We start from the raw sequence: 27,043 nt of genomic DNA, 5'->3' as shown, positions 1-27,043 counted from the left end.
TGTGTGTGTGTGTGACAGAATGCAGAAATCTAGCTTTTGAACATATTCCAACCCCCCCAAAAAAGACAAATTATGGAATTTTCTGCAACTGAATATTTCATTAATTTTGGCTGGTCTTCCTTGAGTTTGGCCTCATTGGCTCAGTGGGCATTATAACCTACAACTCTTGCACCAATTTTGAAAATAACAATGAAGCTGAAAAAATGTAGTTGTTCACCAGCATCGCAATTCCATTACTTTTTATCATGGCTTACCTTGGTGTGGTTTGCAAAGTGCTTCAGAAAGATGAGGAAATCTGTTTCTTGCATCCATCCTGATTTATTTCCACTACCAGTACTTCCTACTGGTCCATCTCTGACACAGAGGTCTGCATAATGTATGTGTGGGAACACAAACAGTGGAGGAATTGTGTTGCCAATGGCATTAACCGCATATACAAATGCGACCAGTGAACCTCTCTCTGCTGATGTCGTTTCCCCAACTTGTTTAATATAAGTTAAAGTAATAGTGTGGTAAGTTGTAACATCTGCATTATTGTTACAACTAACCCAGACTGTTGCTGTTACAACTGACCCAGACTCCTATAGCCATGAACTAGCTAACATTACAGCCAACGGCTAAAACATTAGCACTAAAGACTTACACAGAATATATCCCCATAGACATACAAATAACATAATTCAAGTTTGATGAGTTTAACTGCAAAGCAGATAATGCTATTAGAAATTGAAATAAAGTAGAAAAACTTACTTTTTGGCATACAAATGACTTTTTTTGGTGTTAAATTGTCTGTGTTTGACAAAATGTGCTGATTTTTCACATGTGATAGCAGAACTGAATTGGGCATGCACAGGATGAGTCACATCATTTGAAACTTAGCCCTGATTGGAGAAATTGGAAGTGTTACAACTGAAGCATGTTACAACTATCCCCGGTCTCCCCTACAACTGGTTCATTTCTTGAGCTAGATGCCCTTTGTGTGTTTGAATAATTCATAGGTAAGTGTTAAGAGGCATAATAAAAAACAAAATACACTCATCTGAAAATGTTCAGGTACAAGGACTGGACAAAAATAAGTGAAAAAGTAGCCAATGAAGGAAGAAACACAAATCCCTTCAGAGAGCAAAGTCTCACTCCTTGGAAGTTAAATATAAACAGGCCAAACACTCTGAGGTATTTTAAGTAAAGGGCAGATAATATTTGGGGTGGCTGTAGCTCAGGTGGCAGAGCAGGTCAGCCACTAAACAGAAGGTCGGTGGTTCGATCCCAGGCTGCCTCCTGGCTGCCTGGCAAGATACTAACCCCATGTTTGCCTACTGGTGGTAGTCAGAGGGCCTGTGTCCGGCATGTTTGATCCAAAGATGGTTGCATCCAGTTTTGAAAAGCCTCTGTGCTTGAATATTGCCTAAAAGATAGCATTGCAACACACATTATTCAAAACAAGACACAGCTATCAGTTTAAAAGACTGTAGTGATTTCGGACGTTTTAGTTTGGTCCACTGGGGGCTGGCAGGACTGCGTTGCAGCTTCTTGGTCGGTCACCGCCCCTTCCTCTTACAACCGCTTTTCAAAACCCGCTACAAGCCGGAGGAGGATGATACAGCCGCGGACACAAAGCAGCCAGCAGCAAATCCCTGACAGCTACTTTCTCGGTAATGTTAGGGAACAAAATGCTGCTATCGACAAATTAGCTGCTCGTCAAACTTGCTGGAGCAGAAGGTTTACCTGCGCTGTAGCGGGAGAAATGTTGTAGTTTAAAGTTTTTTAGAGGTGTGTTTAATCAGCAAATTTGACTCGAGGAAGGAGCCAGCTGTCCGCAAAGTTTCGACACTTTGGTGAGTTTATTTTTTCTCAGACATTTCTTTGTTTCTTTCTTTCTCTTCTCCAGCTCTGGGTACTTAGCTTCTTTCATCCTAAAAAAGTGTTCCCTCACGTTCCCAAATGAACTAGCGCGGTTAGCATAGCCCATCACTTTCCTTATGACTAGTGAAGCTAGCTAAACTGCATTACAGTTATTTTATTCTCACAAGTGACTTTAAATCTTTACTTGGATGAAGACAGGGAAAAGTCAGTGAAGCAAAACATACACGAGCAGCAGCTGACTGCTAACTTTTTTCCATTTTGATTTAAATGGCGTTAAGTAAGCGCGCTAATGGAAATAAAATGCAGTTTTGCACTTTGTATCGCCAACAATTGCCCTCACATTTCACCCAGAGTTGTTTAAATGTGACTGAGATGGGTTGTTTGCAGGCTTTCAAAGTTGTTCTTTTTCTAAACTTTCTCACATAGATCTACAGAAAATGGGAACATGGGAATTATCTTTATGTAGTTTCTTTGGACAGGTTTGTATAGAGAGAGAATATCAAGTCCTCAGAGAAAACAGATTAAAATGTAGTTGCTTCATCTCTAGTTCAATCATCAGGTTTTTAAGTTTTGTCTTTACTGGCTAAAATCTTTTACTGACACTATGACCAGTGAATGCTGGGATGGTTCTAGGATTAACCTATTTTTTCCCCCCTCCTAATATGAACTGGTTTTACTCCTAAGCTACAGCAGCTGTCAACCCACAGCCACCTTGAGCCTCTGTGGCCAAGCTTGAGGTAAAGGGCTGCTTGGATAATTGGCTCAGAAGTTTGTTTGCAGAAACCTGAATAAGTTCAACAATGCCAGCAAGATGTGCAAAGAGATTTTTGTTTAGTAATCTGTTCAGGAGTCACGCATGTAAAATACAGCGGTCCTAAGCAGTTGCCCAATGCTTGCTTTTGCTTTCTGTTTGTCGCCCTGTTGCTCTGCAAGTTTACCAAACATTAGTTTTCTGTAAGCTGCCATACTGCTGAACCATTATTTTCCTGCGTGCCATAAGCTGCACAAATGTGCAGATGTAGAATAGTGACTTGGCCTTTGTGGACAGCCTATTGTGTGCAGTGAATGGGCACCCCGGGTCTGGAGTGTGGGGGGACACCTGGCCGAGCACTTGATGATTTCACTGAGAGCAGCTGGAAGAGCAAAGGGTCAGGCAGCATATCTATTGTATAGATGAGCCCTGAGTGGGGAGTTTCAACTCATTAGACATACTGGTATGTTCTTTATGTTGAATTTGTCTTATGCACAAATATATATATTATGTTAGGACAAACTGAAGTTAGGTGATAAAGACACCTAAGGAGGGTGGAAAAATATCATATTTTTGAAATTCAAGAAAAAAGTGGACAGTACAAATTTAAAAAATGTAACAAACAGACAAATCTTATTAGAGTTTATGTAAATAAAAATAGAAACATGTATTCTAACTCTGCTCAGCCCAATTTAAGCATCACCTTTGGTAAGCTTCATGTAGCTGATCTCAGCTGTTGTGTCTGGAAGTTATGTCATTGCTTAAGTTAGTAAGACTCTGTCTTTTTGCTTTGGACCAATGTCAGCTTCTTCTCTTACTTCAATCCCACATTAAAATATTAGCCTTGTAGTTAATTCGCCAAGGTTGATTGTCTGCATTGCTATCATTACTTCAGGGAAACGTGGCTTACAGCTGACTTGAACTCCAGACTTGTGTTTTGAGGCGCTGCTCTCTGTCCATTTGCTTCTGTTGTTTTTCAATTAGAGAAATGATGCAACCCAATTGACACAAAAACGTGGTCCATGTGTAACTGAATCTGCCAGTCTGGAAATGCTGGCACACTGCTCTGGTCTAACTTTCTCAATTAGTCCCTGGCTGCTCTGTCCACTTGGCTTGGTGCCACTGTGTATTCATTGTTTTCTTGATTAGCTGTTTCAATAGCATATAATCTAAATACTTACAGATATTTAAAAAACAAATTATTTGGTGATCAAAGTGAAATAAATTAAGATTCATTTTTATTTATTTAATGAATTAAAAGAAAGTCATGGTTGTTGTTGGATATCTTCGTGTCTATCAGTTTATCCGTTTGTCTAATCATTGTAATTGGATTACCTAAAGCCTCCACTGCAAATGAGGCTGGAGCAGTGCGTTGAAAGCTCAGTTGCAGGGCAGTGCTCTCAGATGAAGTTGTTGGTAAGAACAGATGCTGCTGAGATTGATGAAGCCATCCTGTTTGTGAGTATCTGTTAGCACTGTGACTGAATATGTAAACCCTGTCAAGGTACTTTAATGTCTTGCCTTCATCTTGTCTGCTATTGTCTGGCATATCATCCTCGAGAGGCCCAATAGTTGTAATGGAAAGTATGACATCTCTTTCACTCTTTCTTTAGGGCAGGGTGCTGTCCTGTGGGATGGATGACGGGCATGAGCAGGACCAGTACGAGGAGCGGCTGAAAGAAGTTTTTAACAGCTTTGACACTAGCGGCTGTGGCTCTCTGTGCCCAGAGGAGCTCTCCGACCTCTGTCAGTCGCTGCACCTTAATGATACCGCTCCAGCTCTTCTCCAGACTCTGCTCCAGAGCCAGGACCGCCTCACTGCCAGGGTGAGTTTATTCCACTGCTGCTAAGCAGCCGTTTCATCATAAACAATCGTCATACTGCTAATGTGAAGTCTGAAATTATACATTACCTGGTTGGAAATGAGACACGCACCCCCTTTTTAAAAAGCTGTTATTTATGCAGCAATATTCATTTCTATTACTAGTGTTGAATATATGCTACAATCCCAATTTCATGCTGTGTAATGATTTTTGGCCTGTTCCATGTGCACACAGTTATTTTTCATATTCTCTGAGTCTTTTGAGTTTTTTGATGATACTACATGCTGTAGATTATGAGATAATCAAAGTTTTTCCAATTTTGGATTTGGGAACAATATTATAACAATTTTGTAGATGCAGGTTTTTTTTGTGTATTGGTAAACCTCTGCCCAGCTTTACTTCTGAGAAACTCTGCTTCTCCCTCTAAGATGGGCTTGTTTTTATATGTTATGTTATGTGACCTGTTACCAAATAACCTAATTAGTTTCTCCAGCTATTTATTTTTCATAACGCTTCCTTTGTCAGCCTTTGGCAACTTTTTTTTTTCAGAGACATGTAGCTGATTTTGAAATTTAAAAGCCAGTATTTGTCATTAAATAGTAATAATATTTCAGTATGTTCTGTTGTGACTAAAATATGGATTTACGAGATTAGTAAAACGTAAGTGCTTTCTATCTACCATTTACACACATTGTGATATTTGGTTCCACCTCCTGAGCTACAGCCATGAGGTAGAACAGGTATTAGTTGTGCCCCTTTTTCTTGTGCACGCCAGGATTTTTCATATTTATTTGCCATTTCATTGTTTGCTTAAGATACCAACCCCTGGTCAGCTCCAACCCAGGTGTCAAGTCAAACTATGTGCTGATCACACACACTTTTATTTGAGAGAGGGGCCGTTTGGAAATGTATTAAAAAAAAAATTAAGGACAGTGGTTCTGATAGTTCAACCCATAAATAAAGATGAGACTTATCCAAACAGCTTAACTCCACATGCTGGCATGGATGTATGTTTGTATGTAAGCGTGTAGACAGACGGGTGGCTATTGTCTGGCAGGTGTGGGTGTTAGTGGACGGGGTAGATGTTAGCAGAGGGGCCGCCTAAATGATTGCTCACGGCATCCAACAATAAAGTCAAAAAGCCCCAAGTATCCCCCTCCCCTCCAACACCATCTAAACCCGGGAGCCGTCAGCCTCCGCAGCACAAAGAAAATCACCATATTCAGGGTTGGCAGCTGTTGATTCTTAAAATGTGACCTTGCTGCCCCTGCTCAAACCCTCCTCCACACAGACACCCAGACTCCACCTCACCCACAGAGAATAGCACCCATTGTAAGGAATTTCATGAACTTTCTGTAAGACGTATTTCTTTAATTCATTTGCAGGTTGACTTTGAACAGTTCAAGGATGCTCTTATTCTGGTTTTGTCTTCATCCATCGAGCCACCTCAGGAAGAACAGGAAGTCCTGCCAAAACCAGGTAAAGTCTTAATGGTTGTGCACAAGTGGAAAAGCCCCTATGCACAGCCACGGGACCCAAAGCAAGTCTTTGAAATGACTTGTTATGTTATTACCATGCTACTTATTGTGTAGATGATGACAGATGAGGTTGGATGTAAGTTCAGTTTCTTTACAGATCTGTCATCATTACATTGTGTAAGATCCTTGTTATATGTCAACACAAAGATTGGACCTCATCAAAGCAAATACTACATTGTCAATATTTATGCCTGTCAGTGAAGCATGATGTATATTGAACCTATGTGGTTCCTGTTAATTTCTCTAAAGGTTGACATTTAGTTCATGGCTGTTTTACTGAAACAGATGTGGCTTTGAAAAGATCCTAAAGTTACAAGATTTAGAGAAGTTATTTGGAGAAGTACATACCGGAGGCTTTGCTAAATGCTAGTCATCACATTTTTTTTCCTGTTTTTGTTGTGCTAAACTGCGAATAAATACTCTATGCATATTATTTGACACTTTCTTGTTATTTTTCCTCAGAGTCTCCTGAGATCAAACCAAAGTTTGTGAAGAGCGGTAAACGTTATGGCCGCCGTTCCACACCAGAGTTAATAGAGCCTATTTCAGACTTGACTGAAACCACACACGTAAAACCAGCCGACGAGGAGGATTTGGAGGACAACTATGACTCAGCTGTTCCCAGGAAACGTGAGGTAAAAGGCTGAGACCGATCGGTTTTTTCATCTCGAGTGCCATCCTTATCGCTTCCTGTCCTTGCGTGATTCCCTGCAGCCACGGGCCGGCATTCAGGCGTTATTCTTAGCTAATCAGCTTAGCGGCATGCAGGGCAGATCCTGTAGTGTAATATAAGCGTTCCAACGCAAGATTCACAAGGTCCTATTAGTTGCATAACAAATTAGTACTGTCTGTAAATAACATTGTGAGGATAATTAGTGTTTGATAAGCCTTGAGTAATTAACACCTAACCACAGCGTTTGTGTAACGTCAGACTTCATCAGACGATTTATGTGCTGGCGGCTATGCAGAGGTTTAAGAATAGGAGGTTTTAAAAATGTACATCCTGTGTTTTTGGCACATGCTGAAAAGGAAAGGGACATGAGACTTGTCACAGTTTTTATTATCAGGTCATTTATGTCCGTGAACAATTGAACGGTGTGGGTGTGTGGTTACTCTGATCTTCTAGATCTGTTTCTTGGTTAATCAGACTCACTTCTGACATGTTTCCACACGCAGTCCTTTCTCACAAATAGCATACAGCAGAGATTTTCAGTTATTAGTAGCTTACTTTAAATCCGCTCCGAACGACGATACATAGTCAATTAGCAGGTTGTTTAACCCTGTAAAGCCTGAACTATGAAATAATTGCCAGAAAATTCACATGACTGAGTGTTTATTGAACCTTCTGACAAATCTTTATGAAAATAATGCCTTTAGTATTCAGTTACTTGTGCAGAACTTTGCAAAGCTGGGCTGCAGTAAAAGAAACTCCTCCAAGTGTTCACCAGTGCAATGGTGGTAAGTTTAAGCTTGGATGGAGATGTTAGTATTCTGTGTATTGTCTCTGACTCCACCCAGAGATGCCAAGCAGCGCAAAAGCAAACACTATTGGAGATGCTGAAACTGAAGCGCATCTTGGCATTGAATAATCTTGCTGCAACAATGCTGAAAGTATCCAGCCTGGGGACCAGCAGATGGGGCTGGGTCAGGGGGCTCTGCCTCAGAGACTGCAGGCCCGCTGCTTGGGGAGGAGATTGTAGGCCTGTGTCAGGGAAACAATGAGCTCCGCTACCCCTTCCCTCCTGGATGCCCACACTTCATGTATCAAAACGCCACTTGCAGAATCCCATCTGCTCTTCATTCCCTCACTGCTGGTTTCCCAAACAATAGGTGGGAATTCTGGGTTCGGAGTTGGAGATCAGCGATTAAGGTCTTCAATATTTCTTCACAAGGAAATTATTTTTTTTATTTTTTCGAATTGAAAATCATTTAAAACCTTTTTTGTGAGGCTAGTTGTCAGGAATAACCCCCAATAATTTTAAAAATTTTGAGTAAATACCTTCACGAAATTGCAGATGGTTGAGGTTATTTGATTTATTTGCTTGATTTCTATGCTATTCTATTCTTCTATTGCCGAAATCAGTCCTTCAGACCTCCCCCGTCAGGGCCCGTGCTATTACAAAAGGTCCTGTGTATGTGTGTTTTTTGCAGCCCCCCCCTGCATTCAGACTCAAACTTGTCTGATTTAAAACCACGCTTAAACACACACACACACACACACACTCTCAGCTGATTGTCTCATGAGAAAATCAGAGGGGGGTTGGGACAATTGTTCTCAGTAGATATTTTAATGGTTAACTGATTCCAAACGGAACTGATTATAGCTCATTTTATCTTTTATATGTTTTTGTTTCAGCGCTGGAATGCTCACGAATCAAGCACAGAGGAATATGAGGCAGAAGGTACGTTATATTCAAATTAATTTTAGACATTTTACTTCATACAGGACATAGCTTTGTTTGGTTTTGTTGTTTTTGTTTTTTGTTTTTTTTGATGCATGATCTAACTTTTGTCTTGTGTGCAGGTCAGATGCATCTCTGGAACCCGGATGAGCCGAACACGCCTCGGGGATCCATTGTTCCCCTATCAGCTCATTTAGAGGAGAGGCTGCGTGAAGCCTGCGAGGAGATGGAAATACAATGGGACGGATGTGCTGGTCACAGTGAACTGCTTGCTCTCTGTGAGCATTTGGGTCTGGAGGTATGTTAAAGGGAAAAATGCAAAGATTTGAAATTACCCATGATTTAAAATAACCATATCTGCCTTGGTCTTTTTTCTTTATTCTTTGTTGTTGTTTTTTTCCCCTCCTTTTCTGAGGGCACTTATAATGGTTAACAAAACAAAAACCTTTTTTTTTTTTTTTTTAAATCTTCCACAGACTTTTACTTTTTTTATTTTTACTGATATGAAAAGGTCCTTCAAAACTTCTAAATAACTTAAGAGCCTTTGATAATGTTTTGGGTTTTTTTCCTAGTAAAAGGCATGATATTGTCTGCTGATTTGATGGCCTTGCAACACGGAAAAGATCCCCAGAATTTAGATAGTCCCTCATCTAAGCAACCTCTGGCACAATACTTAATCATGTTCCCAGCAGTAAATCTTAAAGGAAGAGGATCAACAGACACAAATTTCATGATTTATTAGAGATTATTACTTTATCATCTAAAGTTGTTAGCAAATTTTCTGTCTTTTCATTAACTAATTACTGCACTTCTACATATAAACTAACTGCTTACACCGATTTGAATTCGCTTTGGTCTTTATATATGTCGTGGCAAAGATTCAACAAAGTGCTGCATTCTTCAGAGATTTTGGTTCAGGTTGGCATGATGGCATCACACAGTTGCTTAAAATTTGTCAGCTGCACAAAGATGCTCTATATGATTGAGACTGAATGAGTTTGGAGACCACTTGAGTACAGTGAACTCATTTTCAATAAACCAGTGTGAGAGGATTTGAGCTTTGTAACATTGCTCGTTATCCCGCTGGAAGCAGCCATCAGAAGATGGTAAACTCTGGTCAAAAAGTTATGGACATGGTCAGCAACAATACTCTGTGGTGTTTAAATAATGATTAGTTGGTACTAAGAGGCTTGGTGTGTGCAAAGATAATCTCCCCCATTACACAACCACCAGCCTGAAAGGTTCATACGAGGCAGGACGGATCCATGCTTTACAGCTGCTTGTGCCAAATTTTGATTCTACCATCCAACCATGTTTTTCCAGTCTTCTACTGTCTAATTTTTGTGAGCCCATCTGAAAGTAGCTTCAGTTTCCTGACCTTAGCTAACAGTAGGGGCACCAGGTGTGGTCATGTGCTTCAAGGTTTGACGTGTTTTATTCAGAGATGCTCTTCTGCATACCCTGGTTGTAATGACTGAGGTAATGTTGCCTTCTTATGAGTTTAAAGCGGTCTGGCCATTCTCCTCTGAGCTCTGCCATCAACAAGTTCTTTTCTACCCAGCGTATTTCTACACTGGATACGTCTTCTTTTTTCCGACCATTCTCTGATAACATAAAGATGGTTGCATTTTATTTGGTTTTACTCAAGTAAAATGCAGTATAAAGGTATTAATAAAAAAATCTTGCGTTTTCATTTTTTTTCTTTTTAAATATATATATATCAGGTGAATGGAGATGCGCTCCTAAGCCTGTCTGCCGATGGAATGATGACTGTTCAGGAGTTTGTATCCAGGGTTGCAAACCACAACAAACCCCCCACGCCATCAGCCTCAACACCCTACAGGCAGCTTAAACGGCATCACTCCACTCAGGTATGCTATTTGTGGTTTGAGCTTCACCAGGTTAGGAGACTTGGGGCTAATTTCAGGGTTGTGTTTGATGCTTTTTGAAATTCAGAAAAGGCTCAATCTCTGTAGTATTTTGTATTTTCTCTGCTATGATGTATAAAAAAAAAAAAAAAGTTTTTCTTCTACCTCCAGCCTTTTGATGAGGGGGGGCGGAGGATAGCTACGCCCTCTTCTTTAACCAGCACTATTGGCATGCGTCTGTTCTCCTCTCTTGATGATGGCACCGGTTACACTCCTGTGGAGTACATCCTGGATGCCTGGATAGAAGGCGGAATAGAAAACAGCACTGATATCCTGCAGGTACATTACTGAAGTTACACTTCTTACTCTTCTTAGTTTATTTATGGTGAAACAAACAGTGTTTCACAAAATTGTTGACTTTGAATTCATCTTCAAAATATAATTGGAATGTATTTAAAATGGGATTTTAATTGGAAAACTTTTTTGCAGGCTTTGAACTTTGAGCTAGATGGAAAACTGAGTCTTGGTGATCTCACCATGGCACTTGAAAATGAGCTACTCGTTACTAAGAATGGGATTCACCAAGCGGCACTGGCGAGCTTCAAAGCTGAGATCAGATATCTCCTGTGAGTATGAGTCATCATCATAATACAGCTCATACAGATCTTAATACAATCTGTTGATCCACGATTAACTGGATTGTGAACTACTTAAAGCTGATAGTGTTGAAATTGAAATCAAATCTTTTTTTAAAAACAGCAGGATTGTTGTTTTTGTTTATCGTGCCGTGTAACTCGTGCACAATTATTGTTCCTGTTGGATTTTCTGATCTCAGAGAGCGTGTAGACAGAGAGCTCAGAGAGAAAGAGAAAATCCGATCTGATCTGGAAAAAGCAGAGAAGCAGAAAACGCAGCTTGCCAATGAGGTGGATGAGCATCACTCTGCAATTGAGCACATGAATAACCTCAATCTCAGGTAATTTATCATTCCAGTCGCACCACACGTCTTTTGAGATGCTTTTTATTAAATTTTATAAAGTCCAGTGACTGACTAAACGGAAGGTTTGGAAACACATTTGTCATGTTTAACTTTTATTAAATTAAAACCTCATTCCTCAGGTTTTAATTTATTACATCTGTTATCTGAATGAATTTCATTCATTGATAAACTGCAGTTGAGCCTGTTTAGCTTGCTTTACTTTAACTAAGAAATTTTGTTTACTCTAAGTGTTTGTGAAGAAAAGTTGAGAGCAAATATTAAATCTACTTGCAGTGTACTAGACCAAAACACAATGTGCCACAGCTGCCCTAAATTACCGTAACAGTATAGATAATTAAAAAATATTTTTTTGTATTTATAATGGTTAATTTCCCAAACAAGCTCTTTAATTGAAATGACATTTTTACAAGTAAAGTATTGCTATTGTTTTTATCCATGACTTTTAAAATTGTGTTTTACAAAAATGGTAACGCACTTTAATATTTTTGTGTTTAAGATGCCAAATTTACTTACTTTCCTAAACAGAAAAATCCTCTTTAATGGTTCTGCTTGATTAATATCTGATCTCTCAAAGTTTGGTGTGCCGGCTCAAATTTGAGTTTAAAAATGTGAATTCAGTTAGAGTTCAGTGACTTACAATATTTATTTTTTTATTTTTTTAGGTTTGTTTTAGGTTTGTTTTGTTTTTTTGACAGATTTCTAAAATATTTGTACTTTATTGCTTTTTTTATGACAGGTGATTCAATAAATTTGTTAAGTAATGTATATTAAGTGTTGAGTTTTTCTGCTGTGGATGATCATCTGCAGGAAGCTTGAGCAGGACCACAAAGAGAAGCTAGCGGCAGTAAAATCTGAGCTGATGAGGGAGATGGAGCAGATTCAGCAACAGGCTTTCCTGCAGCGTGACGAGCTGGAAGCAGAGATCGAGAAGATCAGGGAGGATGAATCTTTCATCCGAGACCACCTCTCCATCTCGGTGAAGGTAACCGAATAATTCATGGTGTGCAAGTGTATTTGTTTTTTTTTTATTTTGTTAAGCATGGAATATGTCAGTGTTTCTAATGTACACTGTGTTCTTTATCCCCAAAAAATAATTTGAAAATATAAGAATCATGATGTTGTTCATTTTCAGGAGAACAGACGTCTGGAGATGGAGTTACTGGACTGCAATGAAAAACTAGTTGATGCTCAAAACCAAATTACTAAACTCCAGACAAGTTTGGACAACATTATGAAAGATAAGGTGCAGACACATTTTAAGATGCTATATAATGGATTTTCATAATATTGACTTTCACCTTTTTCGCTTGCAATTTGAGTTTCATGTTTGTTTGTTTTGTTGTTGTTTTTGTTATTGTTATTTGTTTTGGTTTTTAAATATCTGTCTGTGCTAGCATGATAATTAGTATATGATCTTTTCTTATTTTAGTTTGGTGATCTGGACCCTAACAGTGCAGACTTCCTCCTCCAAGAGGAGCGCATTAAACAGCTACGCAGCGGCTATGAAGCTCAGTGCAGGGTAACTACGAGAGACTGTTTTTTCCACACAGGAGCGTGTAAAATGTGCTGACGTGACACAGATGTTTAACGTTAAGTACTCTTATTCCGTAGGAATTACAGGATCGTATCGATGAGCTGCAGTCAGAGCTGCGGGAGTTCCACAGCCTCGGCAGAACTCATCAGTCTTGTCAGAAACCTCTCTCTGAGGAGCTGGAGAGTAAAAGCCCTGGAATGGAGTCTGACCCAGGTAAGCCTATAGTGTAACATTGCAGTAAAATAGTGCTCAAAATCATTAAAGAGGACCAACTGCATACATGACCTATCGTGCAACAGTATTATTAAATTCACTGGTGACACAATTGCTGTTGGCCTGATATCAGGTGACGATGAGTCAGCATGCAGAGGTGAGTTACAGCAACTGTCAGTAAACAACCTGGTTTTGAACATTACTTAAACCAAAGAGCTAATAATGGACTACAGGAAAAGGCTTGACTCAGTCTCATTCTGCATTAGTAGGAAGTGTGTAGCGTGTGTAAGGTCATTTGAATTGGGTTTCCCCCTATCATTGAACCTTTCCTGGTCAGACAACAGTACTGGAACAGGGGAAAAAGGCACATCAGAGACTACTTAGGAAATGGTAAAATGGTAAATGGCCTGTATTTATATAGCGCTTTTCTAGTCCCTAAGGACCCCAAAGCGCTTTACATATCCAGTCATCCACCCATTCACGCACACATTCACACACTGGTGATGGCAGCTACATTGTAGCCACAGCCACCCTGGGGCGCACTGACAGAGGCGAGGCTGCCGGACACTGGCGCCACCGGGCCCTCTGACCACCACCAGTAGGCAACGGGTGAAGTGTCTTGCCCAAGGACACAACGACCGAGACTGTCCAAGCCGGGGCTCAAACCGGCAACCTTCCGATTACAAGGCGAACGCCCAACTCTTGAGCCACGATCGCCCCAGGAAAAACAACATTGAGCAGCAACTAAACACACATAGGTGTGGGATGCTGGCTGCTCTGTAGCAGTCAAAAGGGTGCTGCAAGGAGTGGTACAAACAGCAAAGAATAAAAAAAAAACACTGGTTGCCAGCTGCCATCCTTGGAGGACATTGCACGCTACTTTAAAAGAGCACAAAACATCAGGGACTGCTTTCACCACGCTCACAGTTTGTTTGGACTGTTGCCCTCAGGCAGGCGATACAGATCACCCAAAGTACACAGCTATAGCTTCAGAGACTATCTACTTCTAAAGACTAACTGGGTCCTGAACACTTAAATGCACTGATAAATTAATGCAGTGATAACTGACTGACTCACTCTGTTTGCACTGGTTATTTAGAGGTTATTTATTGGTGTTTTATTATTTGTGTTGTCCTGCTTTGTTTTTTTAACCTTTGTCAAATATCAACCAACCCCTCACTTCTAACTTGACTTCTCACAGGTCTCGGTTCAGAGGAGGTTCAGCCTTTCAGTATGAGCCTAGAAGCAGAGATGATGGTGGAGCAGCTGAAGGAGCAGCACCTGCGTGAAATCGAGGAATTGCGAAACCAGCTGGAAATCAAGGTTAGTCTGCTAGCACCACCAGTTTTTAATGTGTAAATCTGCTGAAGAAAATGAGAAGTTTTAGAATTGGAAAGAAACGAGGAGGTGAGACCTCTGCAGGGTCCTCTGCATCTCCACTCCCAAGTGCTTTAATAAATAAATAAAAATGATTATTAAATCTAAAATATGGGGAAAGGGAATATGTGACTATTATTCAGAAATTAACTACAAGGTTTATATAAATCTTTTATCCATACAGATGAATGAATTTAACAACATGGTGGAAAAACAAAGGCTGAACCATGAAGACCAGAAAGCTTCCTTGGCGAACCTCCACCAGCAGGAGGTTCAGGCTTTAAGAGATGAGATGGTCAACATTCAGAGCCATGCACAGGAGCTGCAGAGCCAGCTGGAGGAGGTAGAGTTGGAGAGGAGTTTACTGGAGGAGAAACAGACAGAGGAAAGGGAAGAGCTTAAGAACCTCCAAGAAGAGGAGTTGGTAAAACTAAGAAACCAGCTCCTGGAGGCCCAGACTCGCACTGCAGACCTGGAAGAGCAGCTGAAGACCCTAAGAGTTCAACAGACAGAGACCGATGAAAGTCTTGAGATTGAGAAGCTGAGGACTCAACATGCCACGGAGCTCAAGAAACTAAAGGATGAGCATGCAGAGCTGTTTGAAACCAGACTAGCAGAGGAGAGAAAGGAATTACAGGAGGAAAAGGCTGATTTGGAGAAGAGATTATTAGATGATTGGGAAAGCAAGAAGAAATTGTTACTAGAAAGCCATGAGGAGAAACTAAGTGATAAACTAGAGGAGGTAAAATTGAAATTTGAGGAAGAGCGTGAGGAATTGGTGGAGACGCTGACAGAGGAGTGGCAGAAAGAGAGGGCTCAGCTGGATCAGCAGAACGGCGAGTCTTTACAGATGCTGCTGGAGGAAGAGATGCTGAGACTCGTCAAGGAGCAAGAAGAGAAGGAGAACAGTCTGAGGGAGCAGTGGGAGAGGGAACGAGCTCAGCTTCAGGAGCATCACGAGGCGGCGCTGCTCGAAAAAATACTCGAGAGGTCGCAGCTACAGGAGAAGTTTGAGCAGAGGGAGAAAAAGCTGAAGGAGAAGTGGGAGAGGGAGAGACTCCAACTGGAGGAGGATTATGAAGGGATGATCCAGGATAGGATAAATGAGGAGAGGGAGAAGTTTGAGAGGGAGAAGGTGGAGAAAAGACTGGAAAGTTTGATGGCAGAGGAGAAGGCGCGTCTAGAGGAGAGCCATCGAGAAGCCGTGAAGGAGCTGAGTGTCAAGCATATAGAGGAAAGGGACACACTCAGCGCCATGTTAGACAAACTACGAGATGACATCGCCCAGGAGAGGTAAGAAACAACATTTTACCTAATTAAATTTATCAAAATTTATTCTTCAGCCTTAATCTCAAGCTAACATCACATGAAAGTAGTGTTAATCCTCTAATGTAACACCAAACAATCGAACATGATTCTGCTAAGAGATAAGGTGTCTAAGCTATTTTTTTTAAAGCCTCCTGTGTTGAGGATTGTCAGCAATTATAATGTAATACTTTCCAAACTGCTTCTGTAACCGCCCTTGAATAACCATGTGCAGGAAGGACATCGAGATCAGTTTCAACCTGAGAATCAAAGAAGTGGAAGATCGTTTCTCGTGTGATCAGGAATTTGTTGCACAGCGTTTTCAGGCTGATGTTTTGAAACTTGAACAGCACTACCAAAGAGAGCTGGAGGCTCTTTCTGAAAGCCATGCCAAGCAGAAGCTCGAATGGGAAGCAGAGATGCAGAAGGCTCTCGAGAGAGCAGAGGAACAAAGAAAAATGATGGAGGAGGCAGCGGAGGGGGAAAGACAGAGATTAAATCAGGAGTGGACAAAAGAAAGAAGGGAGCTAGAAAGTGTTCACGAAGAGCAAATGGAAGCACTAATGAATGAGAAAAAGCAGCTGCAACATGAGCTCGATGACTTGATTAGCAAGGCCCAGACCAAAGAAATAGAGCTCAGCAAGCAGCTGAATGATCTCCATAACAGGCTTCAGGAAAGCCTGAAAACCAAACATGATCTTCTTGTTCAGACAGAGCTCCTGTTGAATGAAACAGTCGATGATTTTAAACAGGAGAGGGAAGAACTTCTGAGTAGTAATTCAGAACTTGAGTCAAAGTACAATGAGATGCTTTGTATTTCAGAAAGGCAGACAGCAGAGAGGATTGAACTTCTAAATGAGCGCGATGATTTAAAGATGAAGATCGAAGAGCTGGAGATGCTTCTTAAGCGGGCCGCAGTGGACTTTGAGCTTGACAGGTGTGAGCTACAGGAAAGTGTGTCGATTCTTGAGCAAAAGTTAAAAGATGCAGTTGAGATTAAGGCAGAAGATTTTAAAGTAAGAGTTAAAGAGCTGGGGATGGAAATCCAACAGCTTTCATCTTCTGTGGAAAAAGTGGAAGACAAAGAGATGAAGGAATTGAAGGGGATGAACACATTAATGGAGGAGATGCTACACAACAGAGAATGCGTTACTTTATTTGGTGAAGAAACACCTGAAATTCTGGATGAACAAGATAGCGATGAAGAGACTCTAACGGGGACTCTGTATGCAGGAGAGGAAGCCACTGAAAACGTGGATGTTTTTGATGCAAACAATGAAGATGGCTCTGCTACCAGTGACATTCGGGGAGACGGAGAGTTAATGGGTGCTAGTGAAAACCAAGAACTCCGACAAAATATCGTGCAAGAAGATATGAAAGAGACTCATGAATTGTGTCCTGCAAATGCTGATGGGTTTCAGGGATGTGGTGATGATATTTATGTTACTGATTTCCCCGAGCAAGCTGAACTTTATCATGCAGGCTGTGAGTTGGCACCTTCTGATCACCCCGAGTCCGAATCCACAGAAAACCCAAATGAAGCAGTTTTCCCAGAGATGAAATGTGGGCCCGTCTCATCACTTGAGGCCTTTGAAGATGGTGAGAACAAAGCAACTCTTGAATTATGTAAAGAGAACAATCCTCAAGATGTAGCAGCAGTGGGGTTTGAAAGCTATTCCCAGGAAGATGAGCAGCATCATGAGACTGTGGTTGTGTCCTCAGCGCTGGAGGAGACGGGTTACCCTGGTGAACCGTGTCTGGATGCTGAGGTTAACTGTTTACTGAATAACTCCCTGGATTCAGACTGTGAACATTTACTCGCAGAACTAAAGGGGGGAAACGTTAAATGTGGACATGAATGTGTGGATCAAGACTCTGATTGTGAGCGGCAGCCTTTGCTGAAACTACAGGCTTTCTATAATACGACCACAGAGGAGAACATTCTCCTGCATGAGAAGATTTCTTTGCTTCAGCAGAAGACTGAAATACTAGAGAACCTGCTGGCTCATAACAATGAAAAGATCAAGGCTGGGCACCAGGTGTTAGAGGAAAACTACAGCCTCAAAGTTAGAATGTTGTTGTTAATGGAGCATGTCAAAGAGCTGGAGATAAAGGCCTTGAAAATGACAGATCTTCAGATTAGGTATGAAGATTGCATGTGTGAAAATGCCAAACTGAAGGAGCAAAATGGTGAACTTGAGAGAAGGGTGTGGAGCCTTGAGAGCAGGATCAATATTTTCCATAGTTTCAAAGAGCAGCAAATTTCACTTGTGGATGAGATCAACAGGATGAGAGAAGAAAACACTAAACTGTCTGAGCTGTTCAGCGAATTAGAAAGGCAGGATGGGATTCTTTCAGCCTTTGGCCTAGATGCTGAACGACTGGAGAGCCCCTCAGTGGAGGCTTTTCTGGATTTAGATAGGGAACTGGAGGCGAATGTTGATGCAGTGACTGATCTTGAAGACTGCTGTAAGGCGTTGGAGAAGCAGAACACGCAACTTCACCGAACCATCACAGAGCTACAAGACAAGTCACAGACATTAAACGAAGTGACGCAGGCTCATAGGTAACATGGAGAAAACTAGGATCCCTTTGTCTTCTGTGGCCGGTGTTACCACCATCCTTTAGTGCTGTGAAGTTCTAGCTGCGACTGAGCTTCTAAACCCTCTGTAGCAGAGCCTGACAGTTTTTGTCCCCGTAGGTCATCAGCGGAGAAGCAAGAAGTTGTTTAGTGTGTGTAAACTGTAGAGTTGTTTATAATCGGTGTGCTGCAGTCCGTTTGGTGATTCTCATATGTACTCAACATGCATCGTGTGTGATGGATTCCTGCAGTTTCACTGAATTTATTTTTCTGACTTTTTGTCTCCAGATCTGAAGCCAGTCGTCTTGCTGAAGAAAACGTCATCCTCAGGCAAAAGATCTCTGCATTGAAAGAAGAGGACTTAAAGGAAGTCCAGCAAGAGTTGACGTAAGAAGCACCAAATATAGTTTGCGGCTAACCACCACAGTAGGGTTTTTTTTGTTAGTTTGTTTTATGCATAATCACATTTTCTTCTCACGCTTAATTACAGACAAACATGGGAGCACCTGAAGAAAGAGAAGCTAGCAGCTCAAAAAGCATCACAGAATTTCCAAAAACAGGTAATGTCGTGCAAAAATAAATATAAAAAAGTTTTAAATATACAAAAGAAACCAATTTGTCCTTACACACTGGATTCGATTTATTTGGACCAAGATATTTACTTAAAAACATGAATCTCCACAGATTGCAGAGCTGCGTTTGCAGAGTCAGCAGCTGGAGGATGCGAATGGGATGCTGTCAGAGAAAAATGCCCAAAATACTGCCGGTACAGAGAGTCTACGACAGCAGCTGGCAGAATTGATAAAGGAAAATGAGAGGAGGGAAGCTGCTTCTGCTGAAGAGAAAAACAAGGTAAACGGCGTTTAATGACCAGCTGATAGTCGCCACGGTGTGGTGGCGGTGGTAGCGGGTAGTTAATTGGTGGCTGTTTTGTGTTAGCTGGCAGCTTGTGTGTCTGCTCTGGAGGCAGAGTTGACCAAAGCTCTGGAGGACACTGCACAGCTGGAGGAGAGGAATATCCAGCTGTCACAGAAGCTCTCTAACCTCAGAGAGAAGGTGAGCATTAGATTATGGGCACCAAAACACTTCACATCCAACGCCACCATAATATAACACAGACACAATATTAAGAACTTCCTAACACCACCCCTTCTTAGAATTAAATGACCCAAGCTCATCCCCATCTCTGAATACCTGCAATGATTAAGATGCAGGAAAAAATACAAACTAAGTCATTTCTAGCCTTAAGCCAGCTGTGATCTGCTGAGATCTTTGGGTGTTATCTGCCCTTACCATTAAAGTTATGCAAAAGATTGCTTCCTTACACCTGTAGGTGTCTTTTGGTTGTCAGGCAATCGCGGCGGGCACAATGGAGAGTCACCTCAGCCACCTCGTAGAGGAGCGGAAGAGTGTGGATAAGGAGACTGTAGGGCTGCGCAACCAGCTAGCCAAAGCTCAAGAGAAGGTAAGGCTGCTGTAGCCTAAAGGATCTCGCTCGGTCACCAGATAGATGACAAATCGTTTGGTAATTTTTCAATAGTTGGGGTATAGTGGGCTTATTTCACAGCATTTTAATAGAATTTATAGAGATTTCTAGCAAAGCACACAAAGGACTCTAACTTGGTGCATTAATTAGCACTAATATGCTTCTTTCCACTCAAGGTCAAGACTATGGAAGAAACTCTTCAGACTGTCAACCATCAAAGTACTCGTCTGAAGTCGGACCTTCGTGTCTCGCAACAAGAGAGGGATTCTCTAAAACATGAAGTTGCATTGCTACACAAACAGCTGCAGAATGCTGTAGATAAAGTGAGGTTTTTGTTTCTCTATAGTGAGGTAAAAGACAAGCTGAGGGCAGAACAGACTGACCTTTTGCCCTTGTTAATCTCAGAACCGTATTTTGGAGATGGCCCTGCACTCAAGCGGTCTGCAGAATCACAGCAAGAAGCTGTACAGAGATGAGATGTCTCGGCTGATGGAGCAGGAGCAGCAGCTACTGAGGCAAGAAAACGAGAGACTTCAAGCAGAAGTGTGCAGCATCAAAGGAGACCTCACCCAGTCCAGAGAAAAAGTGAGCTGAGCACCACAGAAAAATGGCAGGCTATTAAAAGCTGCTTCTTCCTTTTTTTTTCTTTTTTTTTTTCCTCTGTTATGTGAGTTTTCTTTTCTGTGTTTGCAGGTCCGTCAGCTTGATGCTACCATACTCTCCCTGAAGCAGCACAAACATCAGAGTCCGTCCTCTCTGATGAAGGCCTTGGAACAGGAAAACTTCTCTCTTAAAAAGGAGCTTGAAGCACAAAGGGAGCTTACCATGGTGTGCATGCATGCTGCTGACTATAACCAAAGAATTTTCCGATTATATAAAATCCTCAAATTCTCACTACATGTGCTTTTCATTCAGGGCTGTGAAGGTGGACAAAGACGCACTGAGCTGGAGAGCCTTCAGCAAGAAAACGAGGCGCTCAAGGCTCAGCTGGCTCGACTAACAACACAGCTGCTCGAGGTACTCCAGCTTTTTTTTTTTTTTTTTTAAAAGCTTTCTTTGGATATAACAGTTTAACAAGAAAGCAAAATAATTTAAACAATATTTTTTTCCTATTTCCAGACTTTGCAGGCACAATTCATGGGACTCCTGCCTCCATCACCTCACAGGATGCCCAGAGGTCAGCACCGTGGTGAAGATCCAGACAACATGCAGGTACAGTGCAATTCAGAACTTCCACAATGGCAAACCCGACCAAATATAGTTTACTGCTTAAGTAAGCTTGGATATATTAAATAAGTACTGCATTGGTACAATTATAGATTGACGTTCTTTTCTCACACTTAGTTTGTTCGATCACATTGCACTTTTTTCCCTTTCTTTTGTTGTAATGGGAGTTGATACATAGACCTTTGTCACAGCAGCTTCAGTTTGCCATGAAATCGTAGTTAAACGCAGGTTTTTCTAATTAATGTAGGTTCTGTTCTGTGTATTCACAGGGCCTCCATTAATGTGATTAGAAGCACCTGTGTTTACCTCCTCCTTATTTCCCTAACTGCTGTTACTTGCTCAGATATTAAATAATGTACCGCATTTTCATATTGTACTTGTGGCTGTAAATGTCAATGGAAAAACTAGACATCATTAACATTTTCAACATCATAGCAAAAAAAAAAAAGTGTACCTGAGCTGAGTGTCCTCCATTCCTCGTCTGAGTTTTCCGCTCCTTTCTTTTTCTTTTATTTATTAAAGCTGTGTTTGCTGTGTTTTTGAGATTTTATTTTTTTATTATTTTTTTTTTAATACCTGTCGTAGATTCATTTTGGCACCCATCTGTCTTCATCTCCTTTTCTCATATCTGTAGAGTTTACCTTTAGGGGTCTGGTGTTTTAGCTTGTGGCACCTATGTGTTTTGTTTTTTGTTTTGTTTGTTTCTGAATTCATTGTCTTTTATTTTCAACCTTGAATGCTGGTTGAAATAGGCTGAAGTAGTTGCCATGGTGTGATCATCTGGGTGAGGTGGCTGATTTATTTATTTTTTTATTATTTTTTCCTTTTTTCATGTTTTCTCCCACACTCTGCGTAAGTCTTCATTTCCCAACAAATACAAGTTGTCCTTTTATAGTTATCATATGTGTAAGTGGCATCTTCCACCTTCATCTGTCATCATCAGGTTGCCATTAACACGTGGACTTTGTTTGAAACAAAAACATTATGCACAATATCTGCAGAAAACTCCATTTCTAGTTTACTTGCAGATTAAGTTTTTCTTTTTTTTAGTAATTGCTGACTTAGTCCTAGTTTGCCCACATCTTTGTTCAGCACGTCATCAGTGCGGATCAGTTACTGATTGAAGTTTGAGATCCCTGTATGTATGATTAGTCCTGCTGTTCATGCTGGCTTATACCACTTTCCAAATTCGCAGTGCTTAAACGGTGAACTATAAATTTGAAAACGCAAAACTAAAGAGATGTTTTCTTGGCCAGTATGAACAGGAGGAATGCTGACATCCTGCAGATTAATAAATCTGCATTCATATTAGGATTCCTAGTTCGTCTATCTTAATTTATTCGATAGTCTACACACATCTCAGGCATAAAAAGCCCATCTTTAGGATTAGAGGGTAGAGCCCTGGTGAAGTGTACCTGCCTTTTCTCTCCAGGGGGCGATGCCGGAGCAGCGGGCGGCACACGCAGACAGCTGCCGGCGGATCGGTGGATTGTAACGCCAGCGTCATTTCCTGCTCTTCGCTTTAGAGACTGCTTACATTCTGCTCTCCCTCTGTTTCCGGAGTAAAAATCTGAATGTGGCACATGAAGCCCCACATTCGTGGTGCCTGAGATAAATGGCATGAAGTTGTAGTTGTATTTCATTGCTGCTAGGTGGCAGGAAAACACAGAAAAGGCTCCTGGCTTGTTTTCCCAATGGGATTTTGATCACACTAATACTTGCATTGACAGTTGATAGACTGTTTTCTAAAAAGAATAAATGAATAAAAATCTATTGAGCTTATATAGACTGGAAAGATGTAGGACCAGACCTTTGGTGGATTCATTATACATCCTGATCAGTCTTTTCAATGCAGGGTTTACTTTCTGGGAATGACTGTTATGCACTTGTCTTTTTAAAACTTGAAAGGGTTTATGACAGGGTATGTATGTATCCTCGGAGGAAAAATCTTGTCATCAAGGGCCAAGGTTAGTGCCTGACAGCCTTTTGAGTCTTTTTCTAACAATCAAACCATTCACACGTGTTATTGCCAGGTGATGCTACCTGATGTGCAGTCAGGGTTCATGGAGATTTTTCAGTGAAGGTACCAAGTTTTTAGTCCTCTACTGTACACTTGTGTTCTGGGCGTCTTTTGTTGCTGCTGAGCACCCAAAGTGAATCACATCTTTTTGTTTTGGTGTTGTTGTTGTTGATGTTTTGGTTTTTTGGTTTTTAAGCAAGGACTGATCAAACATGTTTGGTAATTAATTTCAGTGTTTGGCTGGTATTTATTAAATCTTTGTGAGGTTGGTAGTGTGTCTTTAGTACAGTGTGTCATTATGTCTGCGTTTTTGTTTTGTTTTTTAATCATTTAGTGCATTTTTGTTCTTCTTCCTACACATGCACATTTGTTTTATTTTATTTATTTTTTTCATGTTTATTAGTTTGTTTTATTTATGCATTAATTAATATTTTTTCTAGCTATATCTGGAATATAAGTCATAATTTTATACTTGTATTTATTTTTCTAGTGAATCATCCTCTCTTAAGAAATGTAACAAATCCAATAATAAAGAATAAAGCAACTAGCTCACAAGAAATGCTGTCTGTATGGTGTCTGACTCATCTCACGCTCACATTTCCATTTTTTTCAGAAGCTAAAAATCTCATTTTACATGGTAGTCTTGCATCAGCAGCAGTTTGACGATGTCCTTGACTGTCTTCTCCCCAGGATGAAAGGGAGTCGAAGATGAAGCGCATGGAGGAACGAATGAAGGAAATTGAGTTGTCTCTGCATAATGTCAAGCTGCTGCTCAAAGAGAAGGTTGCTCAACTCAAAGACCAGGTCAGTTCAGTTTCAGTTCATTGGCTTCCACTAATTAGTTTTTAAGCTGCTGTTCAAAGCTGGACTGCTGTTTTGAAGAAAATCTATTATACATTGGCTAATTTGGATTGTTAAACACAACCTTTCAGGAGTCTTATTAATTTAGTTTGGTTTTATTTTTACTTTGTGTATATAGCACCGGCCCACAACTGTAGCTCTCTTGCACTGTGCTTTATATTGTAAGGTAATATCCTGCAATATCAGAAATGCTAGCAATCATGACAATGGAGAAATATGATTCACTTTTAACAGAAAAAACCTCCAGTAGAGTCAAACTACAGGGGCAAACGTCTGCCACGATTACTTCTAGTGTGAAATGAAAAAGAGGGGGGGCACATGGTAATAATGACAATGCAACACAACCTGTGGGAGAAGACGGACAAAAGTTAATAATATTCATTACTGAAACATGGTCAGTGCATAATGGGAGGTTCTCCAGCAGTCTAAGCCTGTATCAACATGGGATGGTTCAATGTCATCTGATACAGCCCAAACTATAAGCTTTATCAAAACTTAAAGGTTTAAATCCAATTTTAAATGTAGAGAAGGGAATCTGCCTCCATCAATTTGGAGCTCTTTCCACAGAAGAGGAGGCCTGATGGGGTCTCATTGTTACTTTATATGTGAAGAGGAACATTTACTGCAGCTTGATAATGAGTGATTGCAGGAGTCCAGCCAAGAATGTATGAATTCGTTTTTCCACATCACTCTGAGATGCTTTGCAATTCCACAGAGATTAAATTTTTAAAAAGAGAGAGAAAGAAACTTAGAATTTAGAATTAGAAAGGTTATGTCATTAATTTAAACTACACCCATATTGTGTTTTCTGTCTTCTTAGATAATTCCAACTCCATTTAGTCTTCATAGCAATTGAAATGTATCCTAAGGGAAATAGTATGGGTCCTGGTAGTCAAAGGAGCTTGCAAAGAAAAGCGTCTGGACTTCTTTAAGTTACTTGAAGATGTTTCACCTCTCATCCAAGAAGCTTCTTCAGTTCTAAGGTCAATTGGTGGGAAGTCCCAGTTTTAAACCTAGTGGGAGTAACCCCCCACAGAGGGACAAAAGGACCACCCGATGATCCTCTAATCATTGTGAAACCTTGATAAGGTGGGGCCAGGTTTCACAATGAGCTCACCCGAAACTCTGGCTGATTGGGACCCACACCCAGTTTCACACCTTGGCTCAGGCGATTAGAGGATCATCAGGGGGTCCTTTTGTCCCTCTGTGGAGGGATACTCCCACTAGGTTTAAATCTGGGACTCCCCACCAATTGACCTTAGAACTGAAGAAGCTTCTCGGATGAGAGGTGAAACATCTTCAAGTAACTTAAAGAAGTCCAGACGCTTTTCTTTGCAAGCTCTTTTGACTACGATGACCTGGATGACTGAGAACCTTCACAGACATATGGTACAAAACCTTGTGAAACTCCATAACTAAACTCCTTGTTTTAATGAACAATTTGAAATTATTCAAAACCTTGCCATTCAGTGTAACCCATTACAATCAATTATCTACTTTGACTTTTCTAGCTGCACAAGAACGGCAAAGCAGACGTACTAATCAAAGATCTGTATGTGGAGAATGCCCAGCTGCTGAAGGCTCTGGAGATAACTGAGCAACGTCAGAAAATCGCGGAGAAGAAGAACTACCTGCTGGAGGAGAAGATCTCTAGCCTCAATAAGATAGTGTGTGACCTAAACCCGTCACATCTTCCGCTGCCGTACCATTATAAATGATCACAAAGGACTAACTTAAAATGTGTGTCCAAGTCGATATTTGCACTCTATCTTTAGTAAATACTTTTACTTTATTATATTTATCACTGCTGCAAACTTTATGCAGCAGATTCTGCCAATTCATGAGAACTGGTGGTTTTATGTTAAATATGCAGTATTTTTGTCCATTTAATTCTAACCAGTAATTAATGGGACCCATAAATAACTAGAGGTCAAACTGCAAAGAAGACATGTCTTTATGCAGTAATTTATATTTTCAAAACGCTATTACCTATTATTAATAAATATCTTACCTTTAAACTTTTTCTCTGTCCAAAGAGAGGAAAAACAATGAAGTGTACTTTTTATACAATTGTGTCCAAAAGTTGTGTGTATCTCTTCTTTCTCCAGCCCTATTGTAAAAGAATAAATAGAAACCTGTTGTTCGCTAGTAAAATCACGCAAACTGAGATGTTGAATCATGCTTTACCTAACACTACCTGAAGTTGAAAAGACTTTAAATGTCTGTCAAGTGGCAATACTTAACATGTCATTTTACTTTTAAAGGAAATTGTATGATCTGTTGCAATATATAAAGGTGTATATGCTATGTCATTATGGTTGAGATGGGGTAATGGCTGTGCTACAGGTAGAAATAAAATAAAAGGATTGTTTTTAGTGGTTTGTAAGTTACTGCTTTTTCCACAGTTATCTGATTGCACATACACATGATAACAATGTGATTCAAGCAGAATCAACATATTTAAAATTCATGCCACCCCTCCATGCCAGGAATGTCAAACTTATTTTACATTGTAGTCCTACATCCAGCTAAAGCTGTGGCCTAATAACATGCTAGAAGATGCCTCTTAATTATTCCACTTTCCCTCAGTGCGTCTCAGTCTTTGCTGTCAAATTTCTTTATGATGTACGTTCTTTAGGTTTGTCTGAGTAAATGATTAAAGCTACAGAAAAAAACACTGGCATCCCACACGTTATACTGTAAATACAATTGTTGGTTGTTTTTTGGGGGGGGAGGTTTAACTGTAGCTCCAATACAAAACAAATGTAAACAATGAAAGAAAATCATTTCGTGTCATTTATTCAATACCTACTTTGGTGTATGAAAGGATAATATGTTTTTTTAAGACACGCTGTAAAACTGGACAATACAGAAAAAGAATCTCTGCAATTTCCACAGTGTTTAAGCCATCTAGTGGGTCAGTATAGACCCTTGAGAAGCCTGTTCCAACCCCTGGGCCATTTAACATCCCTGACATACAGGCAGGGCTGGACTGGGACAAAAAATGGGCCCGGGCATTTTGACTAGAGACCGGCCCACCAGGTATTATAGGAAAATCCATAAAGCCTTTGAATGAAAACAAAAAACGCTGTTGTGACAATGATGTACACTGTCTTGTTGGTATATGTATGATTTCTATTGTTGTACATCAGATAAAAACTTTGGTTGTAAGATTCAGATAATTATTTAATAAA

The 27,043-nt window shown here is 40.5% G+C and overlaps 1 protein-coding gene across 4 annotated transcripts; it reads left to right on the top strand.

Moving 5' to 3' along the window:
* Positions 1-1,546: 1,546 nt before the first annotated feature.
* nin (ninein (GSK3B interacting protein)) lies at positions 1,547-27,043 on the top strand. 4 transcript variants are annotated; one of them, XM_085256890.1, is made up of 29 exons: positions 1,547-1,835; positions 4,228-4,440; positions 5,823-5,916; positions 6,438-6,610; positions 8,332-8,377; positions 8,500-8,675; positions 10,102-10,248; positions 10,417-10,584; positions 10,735-10,871; positions 11,081-11,221; positions 12,053-12,227; positions 12,378-12,488; positions 12,675-12,764; positions 12,857-12,992; positions 14,194-14,315; positions 14,554-15,662; positions 15,910-18,240; positions 18,544-18,642; positions 18,746-18,815; positions 18,940-19,107; positions 19,195-19,311; positions 19,607-19,720; positions 19,918-20,064; positions 20,147-20,326; positions 20,435-20,569; positions 20,657-20,758; positions 20,861-20,953; positions 23,679-23,792; positions 25,361-27,043. In XM_085256890.1, exons 2-29 carry the CDS (start codon positions 4,249-4,251, stop codon positions 25,565-25,567), a joined length of 6,894 nt encoding a protein of 2,297 aa, XP_085113016.1. In that variant the 5' UTR covers positions 1,547-1,835; positions 4,228-4,248; the 3' UTR covers positions 25,568-27,043. The 4 variants fall into 4 exon arrangements, with proteins under 4 accessions (XP_085113016.1, XP_085113015.1, XP_085113017.1 ...); XM_085256889.1 differs by lacking the exon at positions 1,547-1,835 and adding an exon at positions 4,010-4,072; XM_085256891.1 differs by lacking the exons at positions 1,547-1,835; positions 19,195-19,311 and adding an exon at positions 4,010-4,072.

Source organism: Mchenga conophoros, linkage group LG19 (assembly GCF_057382185.1).
Source record: "Mchenga conophoros isolate Kocher_MC1m ecotype Shallow Benthic linkage group LG19, M_conophoros_male_GT1.1, whole genome shotgun sequence".
Lineage (NCBI taxonomy): Eukaryota > Metazoa > Chordata > Actinopteri > Cichliformes > Cichlidae > Mchenga > Mchenga conophoros.
Note: the sequence above shows the minus strand (reverse complement) of the source record. Positions and strands in the feature narration are given on the sequence as shown.